The sequence below is a fragment of the Rhododendron vialii genome, chromosome 5a (genome assembly GCF_030253575.1).
Source record: "Rhododendron vialii isolate Sample 1 chromosome 5a, ASM3025357v1".
Lineage (NCBI taxonomy): Eukaryota > Viridiplantae > Streptophyta > Magnoliopsida > Ericales > Ericaceae > Rhododendron > Rhododendron vialii.
Window position 1 is genome coordinate 27,257,851 of NC_080561.1, and position 11,160 is coordinate 27,269,010.

General features: G+C 37.8%; 1 protein-coding gene across 1 annotated transcript; it reads right to left on the bottom strand.

Annotated features, from left to right (window-relative positions):
* Positions 1 to 2,823: 2,823 nt before the first annotated feature.
* On the bottom strand, positions 2,824 to 10,690 carry LOC131327759 (uncharacterized). The gene is made up of 7 exons (XM_058360894.1): positions 9,829 to 10,690; positions 9,575 to 9,657; positions 9,364 to 9,473; positions 8,339 to 8,466; positions 3,697 to 3,885; positions 3,112 to 3,198; positions 2,824 to 2,976 (listed from the first exon to the last, which is right to left on the bottom strand). Exons 5-7 carry the CDS (start codon positions 3,874 to 3,876, stop codon positions 2,824 to 2,826), a joined length of 420 nt encoding a protein of 139 aa, XP_058216877.1. The 5' UTR covers positions 3,877 to 3,885; positions 8,339 to 8,466; positions 9,364 to 9,473; positions 9,575 to 9,657; positions 9,829 to 10,690.
* Positions 10,691 to 11,160: the final 470 nt, after the last annotated feature.

Sequence of the window (11,160 nt, forward strand, 5' to 3'; positions counted from 1 at the left end):
GGTTTCTGTTCTCATCCCCAGTCATATCCTGGTCAACCTTATCACTACTCAGCCATTACAACTGGAGGGGAAGGAAGCAAAGGACTATCCTTCATATGGCGGTGGCCTGTAGTTGAGGTGAAGCTTTCTCTGCGATTAGGTCTGGTGCTACGGAGTTTCAGCTCATTTAGAACGGTGAAATCCTCTAAGAAGTATATATAAGACCCTGTGTGAGGTTTGAGGACTTCCTAAGTTTTGTGCTAGGGTCTAGCTGATTTGGATAAGCTTGCCATTTGTTTCGTAATTGTTGCTTTCTCTGTATCCTTGCTGCTTCTCTTTTTGGCTTGTATTCTGGCATGTGGTTTTGGTTGATGCTCTTGTATTTATAGTGTAAAGCTCGGTAGGTGTTAGGTTTGAGGTCTGTTAAGACATCTCCTGAACTTTGTTTTTTTCTAGTTTTGGCTTTAATAAGAATCACACTTATCAAAAAAAAGGAAGTCGCCCTCATACAGGAGCTAACGGGCATTCCCCAGAACAGTACACCAAACCAAATAAAAAACAGAGCCCACAAGCGTATGCCACAATGACATGCCTTCGCAACAAATTAAAAAAACAAAAACAAAAACAAAACAAAGTTCTCAAGCCATTCGACACTTTCTCATGAACCTGCCATTCTCTACAACAAATCAAAAAACAAAACGAAGGTCTCAAGGCAATGCAAACACCTTCTCATGAACCTGCCATTCTCTATAACAAAGCCAATTTGCATCAATGTTATTCGCATTTTTTGGAGTTTTTGACCACCTCAATAAAAGGGGAGCCAATTTCTTTTCTTACTGAAAATACCACTGCCATATGTTGATGTGATCAAGTCCACGAGGAGGGGGAACTGCAAGGATAGGAAAGAAAGGATTGGTAAACAGCCAAATCCAATCACTGGACCAATTATCCGTGCATGATTGGATCCAAACAAGTGAACAAGATATAGTGCAGAGCTGAAGGCCACCACCATGGTTGTTATGGAGAGGAAAAGGGTAACCAAACCAATAATCAGCCTATGGGGAAGAACAAGGAGAAAATCATCCTCTCCATCGCGCGAAGTGAGGATGGATGAGAACATTAATAGAGAAGTGGTGGATGTGAACATAGATATTGCATCGAAAATAACAAATATGGTGAATGCCAATTCTTTGGACTTTGGAGAAAACTGGAAAGCCATCTTCATTTTCACCACCTGGAACGGTGTTTTCTCATCCATTTTTCTCCTTTCTCTACGAAGTGCTTGTGCTTTTCAGTAAACACCATTGGAGGAGTTTCATGAGCATCGTTTTCCCACTATTTTTTGCCGGGGTTCACAAGTTTCTTTATTTCCTATATTATATATAGTCAAAAATTTGAAATGAAAGGGATATATTTCAATTGATAATAAGGTCCGAGACTAAATTTTGAGGAAGATTGAGTTTATTGGATTATAACTGGCAGTGTATATTACCTTGAACCACTGCAACTCGCGTTGCATATGTAGAGCTGCACCAGAAACTTGAGTAGGTTTGTTTTGAGGTGCCAATCTTCCAGCCAAGTGCAAGATGTTGTTAGAACTGTCTTTAAGCCCTAGTATTGTTTGTTTATGCTCACTCATTTGATGTAATAAGAGGTTGAAAACATTCTCATGACGCTCTATGACTGCCTGTTCAAATAACTTACACTCTATGACCTCATGAATCCCTAACCTTGCTGCCGCATGGAGTGCTCCTTTTGCAATTAACTCGTACTTATTTGAGTCATTTTACAGAAACACTGCCAACACATTTGAGTCATTTTACAGAAACACTGCCAACACAGACTTATTATGCAAGGATATGTGCACAGATTTTCCGTGGGGCCCACACAAATGATCCAATCCGTTCATTAATTTTACAATATTTGTTTGAGGGACTCCGTAGAAAATCAGCATCCAATCTTACGACTTTTCATTCATCCGGAATTTTGAATGAAATGGAATTGCAAAGTCATGAATGTAGTAGTAACTTTTATTTGAATCAGGGTGGTATTTTTCATTTTGATGCTGAAGAACAATAACAACATCATTACTCGTCCACACAAGACTTTCATCTTCCATCATCAGGTGTGGATCCACATCAGCAAAGGTGTATGACTACAAATTTCATTCGCTACACTAAGATATTAACTTTTCAGCAAGTTCGTCAGCTGGTAGAGGGTTTATAAAAATTTTACTACTAATGTTTAGTTAGAAGGCCGAAGCCAATTTTACAAAGGGAGGAGGAAGAAAGCAGAGAGCAACTCAGGGGATTTTAGAGAGAGGGTAATCCAAAAACCTAAGTTTTACTCTTATTGACGCGTCCTTTATGTAAAGGACTCTACATGAAACTCAAATTGAAATTACACTCAAATTCATCTGAAATAAAGATATGTCGGGTGCGCTGAGGGTCCCATCGTCACATGGATTTGATATTTCTTCTGATAATTGAGTGTGAGTAGTTCCCTGAAAATTGGACTATTAATAATGTTGTTCCCCCAAAACCTATTATAAGCCAAATTGAACAAAAAATTCAAGACAATGATGGAACTGTTTCCTAAAATTTTAGGAATCCCTTGTTGGATCGCTACCCTAGAAGGAAAAGAATCAATGATCGAATAAAGCCAAACCAACTTTCGGTGGCCAACCACTCCAATCAACCACCTCAATTATGGAGGTACTGCTCACACTCAATTATCAGAAGAACTATCAGACTCATGTGACGATGGGGCCATTAGTGCACCCGGTATATCTTTATTTCAGATGAATTTGAGTGTAATTTCAATTTGAGTTTCATGTAGTGTCCTCTATATAAAGGCTGTAAGTTCGGTAGAGATCTCCTTGTTTCTTTGCCGTCTTCTTTTTCTTGCGCCCTTGTCACGTTTGGAAGTATAAGTAGCCCAAAGAGGTTTGTGCTTTGGTATCGAATCAGATGAACTATCAGACGGGTCAATCCAATTCTGGAAAACATAAAATAATGTTAGGGCAGTGTGGAATACAGGAGCATAAAGACAATCACACATGTAGCAAAAAAACTTAAAAAGACATCGCAGAGAAAAAGAATATAAAACAAAGGCCAGCTACGCTACACTAACCTGGCGAAGGAAAAATTTACTAGAAAGTGAAGGGTCTGACATCTCAAGTAAACCTGCAGCAAGCATATCAGCCGACCGTTCCACCTCCTGCAATGACCATTTCAAGACAAAATGTCATAACAGAGGACTATAACTTCTCCGCAAGCCTTCGCTGATAAAAAAAAAAACTTCTCCGCAAGCCAGGTGCAGAGGACAGAAAAATTGTGGATGTATCATTCAAAGGCAGTAAGCCCATACAACAGGTAACAAGAACATATCAAGAACTGAAGAGGGATTTAGAGATCATGCAGAATTTGGTCCAGTAACTAAAACAACCGCTGGCACATTAATGATGCTAAGACAGAACACTAGTGAGATTCCGCAAAAGTTTTATAACACAAAATCTAGTAGCTGCAATGAACCCATCAAGGGCAACAACAGACATTATAAATGCATTCAGAAGAACATATGAGGTTACTGCAAAAAATGACATCATTATCTCGAAGTACATACATTTTCAACAACCAAGCCGGAAAGAACACAATTGACTTCCAAATGAATTAGTTCACAAGTCAACAAAAGCAAAATGATGAATTAATGACACACCTCTTTAAGAATAGCACCGTCCAAATGTGTTTTTGTGTGAACATGAAATCGTCCATCGCTCTTTGTCTCTTGAAGAGAATGACCCCGCATTGCTTTTGAAAGAGCAATTGCCAACTTCTCATGCCTATGTAATGCATGTGAACCCCCTATCATTACCACTTCCTGTCCAGCGTGAACCATCTTCCTAATCTGAAAGCGGACAAAATAATTCACCTTATTCCATCATTTTCTGCTCATGTGTTCTGATCACAAAATATGAAGCACCAAAAACATTCAGGCAAAAGTCATGCTACAAGTGAATTATGAACCTGAATGATACTACCAGATGAACAACCAATCTTAGTTCAAACAATTAATGTCAGCGTCGACAATGAATCAAATGGCTTGCAGAGAAAAACAAATAACATCTAGCAGAAAGAAGAGGTGCCGAAACATCCTATTTGCCTATTCAGGGTCGCACTTTGATTCTTGAATCCTCCCAGTGTTGTAATGACTAATGAGGTTATGTCCAGAAAAATTGCAGTAAGGATTCCAACAACTAATTGCACTAGCATGAAAGGAGGCCCAAAGTATCTATAGATAGTACCAAAATCTTAATGTGGTCCATTTATCCAGCCAATTTAAAGGTAAAATGTAAAGGCATGTGATATGGCCATGTACTAGGAAATACTGGATCTCATCAGTCTTGGTGAGTTAGGTCTGTCTCCAATCATCCCCCGCCCATACCCCCAATGATTGGGGACTAGATGGGTTATGTTATGTTGTTGTTGTTGTTATGTTGATCAGTCTTGGTGAGTGTTTTTCTAGTCCTTCAATCAGCTCCAATTGGTTGTTGAACTGGATGTAGCATGCTCAGAAGAAATAAGTAAGAATCATTTGCAGTTGGTAAGAAACGTAGAGCTAGGACTCCTGGCCCTCGCATTTCTTGCTGTATATATTAGTAAATTCTTAAATGCACAAAGGCTGCATAATGATTTTTAGGAGCACGACTCCATAATCCAATCCTCTACGAACTGAGTTATTTTGCACGTGAACAAAAGCATTCCCATCCCTTTCCCCACTCATGCAATTATGCACCTAGGTATTGTGAAAAAAGCTGCTCAACTTATTGTCAAAATCAAAGATTTCGTAAAAGACCCCCATTCACTGACCACTTCTCTTCGAAACCAATGTGAGTGGAGAAATTGTAAAAACCTACTTCAAACAACAGCAAAAAAAAATCTGTTTGGTTGTAACTTAGCTGATCATAGCTGTGGAGCTAATTTAAAATTCAGTGGAGAAATATTTCTGGTTGGATCATTCATGGCCTTCTCCAAAGCAGGCCTTAGAATTGGTGACCTGGGCATAACTTACATGGACTTAAGCAGGGTTGACCTTGGCTTCAAACTATGGCCTACCAGGAATAGTACAGTCCAGTGTACCTAACTTCCTACCAAGTGACTGCTCCAATGGATAATTTAGCGACTACCTCAGAATGCAGGAATCTGCCACAACAGTCATCCTAGGTGACCTCTAGACTCTAATGAGTCTAGAGTATACTTAGCTCCTAGGCAAAGATTGAATTCAGTACATACAAATCCCTACATTGAACTCTTTAATGTTACAGCCTAGCATTTTTATTTATCTTATTACTTATTTTGGCTATTTATTAATTGGGTGTTATGGTCAGATCTCAATTAGTTATTTTGTGCGTGCTATGAATATTATTGGCCATCATTGTATTTTTCGGAAATAGGAATTCATTATGTTAAATAAATTTTATAAGTCTAAGATTACAGTTCGGCACGCATTAGACTAGATTTTATAATGAATTATCTAGTTTACATTAGCATTGCGTGACCTTTATATACCAAGTAACCTATTATTAGCATTAAGGGAGAACGCACGTGGCCTTGGAGGGAGTTAGACTTATATTAGAATTAGGGTTATTTATTTGGAGAGATGGAAGCCGCAGTCAATAAGCGTTTTGGCTGGTTGGAGGTAACCCCAAGTAAGTGATTCTTCTTCTCTTCAAATTTATTTCTCTTTCCCTTCTTTTTGATTTTCTCACGCTAGGGCTGTAACTGTGAACGTGGGTATGGAGGCTAAACTTTGATTGGATGGTATGGTCCACGAACTTCTTGTGTTGAGGATTAAGATATTGGGTGTATTTGGTGTTGTGTGTATGAGAGAGAGAGAGAGAGAAAGAGAGAGAGAGAGGGTGTGCACGGTTTGGGTGCTCGGTTGGTGACGTGCGGCTGTGCATGTGCAGTAAAGTGGTGATTAAATTAGGTGCACCCAGAATCTAGTTTTACCATATGCAAACATGGGGATCATATGTATTGGACAAGAACATAATTTTGGCACTTGGAAGGATATGTGGGTTATGTGTACATGGAATGGATTATGAGCTTACTTGGACTTGGAGATTGAAGTTTGACTTTTGTACAGTTCTGGTGGCTTCAAGTGAGTTAGTTCTAGGATAAGTTAATTGTAATTTTACAGTAGTCCTAATTGCTACAGTTAGTGATAATATTGCTCTATGATTTTTGGTTCAGGTTAGGCTCGTTTTGAGTTGTTCTATTGTGTTACTTTTGAATCCAGGTGAGTGGTTAAGCATGTTACGTACTTTCGAACTTTCCCGTATCCCTTAAATTGTTGTTTTGGAAAATTTATCATTGAAATTGGAAACACATATTGTTTATATTTGATTATATTAAATTTGCATGCGGTATCGGTGAAACCATTTGTTGATCGAATAATCTTTTGGTGAGAACTTTGTGGATATTGTTGAGAACATATTTTGGAAAGTCCAGGGAAATTAAATTAATCCTCTGTGTGCGGGTGACTCTGGCCATTAGAGAAGAGACCAGGTTAGGCCGATGACTCTAATGCTCAATGGCTTTCTTTTGCCGAGTCATTCTTTGGGAAAAGTTCCACAGGCTGCCTACTCGTGGTGACTCAGAGATAACGATATTGGATCCAATTTTGAGATATTTATTCACTGGCACTTGGTACTATTGATTTTGGTTGTGGTTCCCCATTGTTGTTGGAGATTGGATTGAGAACACCATTAAGACTTATCAGATGAATCGTTAATTGGATTAATGGATTATTTTGTTGTTTACCACATATGCCAAATTTATGTTGACATGGTAAATTATTTTGATCCCTATTTTGGAACTGTATTTGATATAAATGCTTTGCTACTCACTGAGCTCATCAGCTAACGGATTTATTCAAACTTTTTTTTCAGGCAAGTTGGGGAATTAGGCAAGGACTCTGGTGGCATCTCGGGGATTTCTTGTATTGACCTCCTTAGGGTGTCTCATCATATTTTTATTTTATTAATCGCTTCCGCATTTGAAATATTTTGTCAGATATCTGGATTCTTTTATTATTGTTGGATCACTGGATTTTATTTGGTTCATGGGATGTTTGTGCCCCATTCTTTTTGTGAAATTTATTGGTTGGGGATGTTCTGAATAAAAAAAAAATAGTTGACTGTTTGGTGGATCTTTGCTTGGGAGTTTTTATAAAATTTCTTTTTAAGCTGCATGTTCTACAAGTTTTGGTCTTGTGGTTCATGACCGGTCACTTCTCATTTTGGGGTGTGACAATTAATTCCTACAATAAAAAAATCAGGTACAAGTAAATTTAAGATGTAAAATATTACTATATTTCTGGGCTTATGGTATTTGTTATCCAACCTGCAACTATCACATAATTAGAGTAATGAAAGGGGAAAATACAATACTTAAAGCATGCCACGGCACTTATTGCCCAAGCACAAAACAGAATAATGATTTTCCACAGACAAATAATTGCAGACTAGACGGCTAAATAGATACGAGAAATGATGGGTATTTGTAGTTAGTGAGTTGAGATCTAGTGGCTTGAGACATTTCTCGAGGGTTGATTCTTTGTAGTTAGTAAGTTGAGATCTATTGTTGGAGACTATTCTCACTGGATCATGTAATTATCATTCTCTGATTTTCTTGAATTATATTTTTCAACTTTGGTGATTTGGGTTTGGGTCTTTGTAGTTAGTGAGTTGAGATCTACTACTTTGAGACATTTCTTTCTCGTTGGATCTTGTAGTTATCTGATGATTTTTTCTACTACCAAAAACTTAACCAGATCAATGCAACTTTCTCGTTGGGTCTTTGTAATTACTCTTTTTTGTTCATCTGGTGCGCCATTTTTCAATGTTAATCAGAGGATTCAGAGCATAAATAAATTGAAAAAGTGATGGTGTCAGAGAAAACATAGTCTGAATGACTTTGCTCTGTTTTTGAACCAAAAAACAGAGATGAACAAAGCTCAATTTATCTTTCAACTGCTGGATCCTTTCCATGGCTTACTCTTGAATTTGCATTGAGCAATGCACAAATTTTCACGCATAAACTCAATTGATTTGGTAAATAAACACACCTGAGCCGTGATACACAGTTTCAGTCTCTTGAATAAGAGTTTCAGAGTTCTTGTATCTTCGCAAGACGAGTATAGTGTATAGCCACATCCAGAAATTCAGGCACTTATTGCAACTAACAAATTCATATCACAACTAAGGTTTCATTCTCTGATGACAGAACCACGGAGCCATATTGCATAGAGTATACAAATAATATCACAATTCGGGTACCATTTACTCCTAGACAACCTGTTAGCAGCAGGTTCCATATTTTTCACACCAACTCTATTTGGCCACTGTGAACGAGGGGCTTTATCGACTTGTAACGGACAGCATATAGATCACCAGGATCAAGGTCCACAGGATCCTCTACCCCGCTGCAAGATTGAGAGATTCCGATTTGTTAGAGAACAAATATTAAGGAGAAAAACAGTAAGAAACCTGAAGAATATGATAGATTGCCTGTTATCAAGCTGCAGAGCTCCCAAGGATGACTTGGTTCGACAGATAACATACGTGTCCAGCTGAGGTTCTGGGACTGTAATAGGCCAAAATGGAAAAATAAAGATGTTACCAATACAAAGTGTACAAACTATTAGTATAAACGACAGCCGAGAAAAAACTCAGGTTTATTTACCGTTATTAATGTCGTATTATTAACAACCTTTTCTTAGCAATATGGCCCAAGTACAATAAAAAGGAAACTAGCCCTTACTCGATGGAAATTAGGAAACAAAGGTTGAGACATCCACAATTATCACAGACTCTAATAAGAAGTCAAACAGCCAGGAGAGTAATTTCCATTAATTTGTTCCAATTACAGCTGTTCTCAAATACTTATATGGACTATTAATTTAAGTAGGCAAACTGATGCTTCAAATACAATACTCAAATATTAACACAAATGGCTATTTTTATTCAGGACGCAGCTTATAATGCAGCAAGTTTGCCGTGGTGGCATAATTTCAGTAATCAAGGATCTGTATAAATCCAGCACGTGCATGATGCAAGCTGCACCTGATGCTTGACATATCCATTTTCATCCACAACAAGACAACAAACTTTCAATTCACACCCTGGATTAACAATTCAAGCCTCTTAGATAAACTCGCAAGTCGCAACTGCCATAAACTTAAGACAAGTTTATTTTCTGTTATTCAAACTTAACAAAATACGGAATTCACGCACACTTTGCATGAACATGTAAACTACACACCAAGACGGATACGAGAAGAAAGTAACTAACATCAATTTGCAAAAGATGAAAGCATTACCCATGTCATCCTCTTCACTTATAACAGATTGCTTTACACTGGACTTATAACGGTCAGGCAATTTTGACAGAACAGACTTATCAAAATGATCTTCCAAATCTTCAATGCACCTGAGTGACAGAGACATAAATAGACTGAGATATAGTAAAAATATCCATTTGGATTCCATGTTTAAAAAAAAAAAGCAGCAGGAAAATAAAAAAGCCTTTACCTTTAGGCGAATTTCTGTTCTTGTTCTGAAAGCCGATTCCACAGCTCAGTATTTTTATGGATGTGAAACATGTATTTCTCAATCTGTAATGAAAAAGACAATCACTTAAACAACACACAATATCCAAATAGATATCAATTGGTAAAGTAAGATCTACTGACGCAGCACTGTATCAACACTGTGGAAAGCAAGTGTATTCCTTAAAAAAATTCAGGCAAGCCATAAAGCAAATGAAAGAGTTCAGTCATGGTCACCTTCTGCAGACGAGTACGAAGATACGATCTCAACAGAGAGAGTGTCCTGTCCATGTCCATTTGGTTCAGTGATACAATAAGTGGATCACTTCCACTTTCCAGGAGATCTTCCAAAATTCCTTCCTAAGTATAAGTACCAAAATTGCCATTAGAAACATGATTTACATTTTACACCAAACAGCTGACAAACCAACTCAAGGATTCAAAATCCTGAAACAATGTGTCTTGCTTGAGGGTTGTTCCAGTCAGTGACTACCCCATGCTGGCTTATTATAGGTTATTCCATTATCTAGAAGACAACAAATTAATAAATCATTCTATAGTATTGCCCATGCAACTGCCAGCAGAGTTACATCAGAGAAGGAAAAACTACTTTAGTTCCTTCTCCTTTGGCCTCTTGCTTTGATGTATTGGTTGATTGGTTGTCAGTCCTTGCGATTTCATACACCGAGAATCTATACACACATCCAAGAGGCAAACTAGATGATGGTAGCAAACCATCAAACAGAAAAAAAAGGAAATCCCATAAACTAATCCTAAGAACACTCACAGCCCGAGAGCTACGACAAGCTCAAAAACTATGTCCTGAGAAATGCTGCCTTCATCTACTCAGAAGGTTTTAAGCATGGTTCTTAGGCTTTTTACAAGAGATATCTATTGCTTTTTCTCTACAAAACTTAAGGAACCTTTGCCGCGTGAGTATACCCTTGGACATCTCCATTCTATATGTTTCCACTTGAGATACACTGACATAGATGGTCCCAAGTCTTCATTATTCATCACCATTGGAGCCTTCAACTAGAGAAATATTCAACACTCTCAGAGTACCATGCGACATTTCCACATGGCACTCCCAAAAAATCAAGTGGCGACAAATGTCACACCCCAAAAATGAGAAGTGACCGGCCGTGTACCACAAGGCCAATTCATGGAACACGTAGCCTAAAATAAAATAAGTTGCCGAACAATAATATTTTTTTTATTAAATAAATCCAAAGCCAAATAAATCCCAATCATAAACATGGGGCAAAACCATCCCATGAACCAGCCAATAAAAATTTATCACCAACAATATAGTAATCTCATTTTACTCAAAAGCTATACAAAGTGCGGAAGCGATGATTAAAATCTTTATACTAAATGCAACATCCTATGGAGGTCAATAAAAAGAAATCCTCGAGATACCGCCAGAGTCCTTGCCTAAATCCCCAACTTGCCTGGAAAAGATGTAGGATAAAAATCCATCAGCTGACGAGCTCAGTGAATAGCAAGTATGTATATTAAATAAAGTTGAAAGCACGGATGAAAATAATTTACCATTAAACATAATTT

Bases quoted from the DNA above. Each gene is read 5' to 3' on its own strand.
- LOC131327759 (XM_058360894.1), bottom strand. From the start codon at position 3,876: ATGGTTCACGCTGGACAGGAAGTGGTAATGATAGGGGGTTCACATGCA. The intron at 3,199-3,696 runs GTGTGTCATTAA...TGGTCATTGCAG, and splicing joins ACGGTGCTATTCTTAAAGAG to GAGGTGGAACGGTCGGCTGA. The intron at 2,977-3,111 runs GTTAGTGTAGCG...TATGTTTTCCAG, and splicing joins GTAAATTTTTCCTTCGCCAG to AATTGGATTGACCCGTCTGA.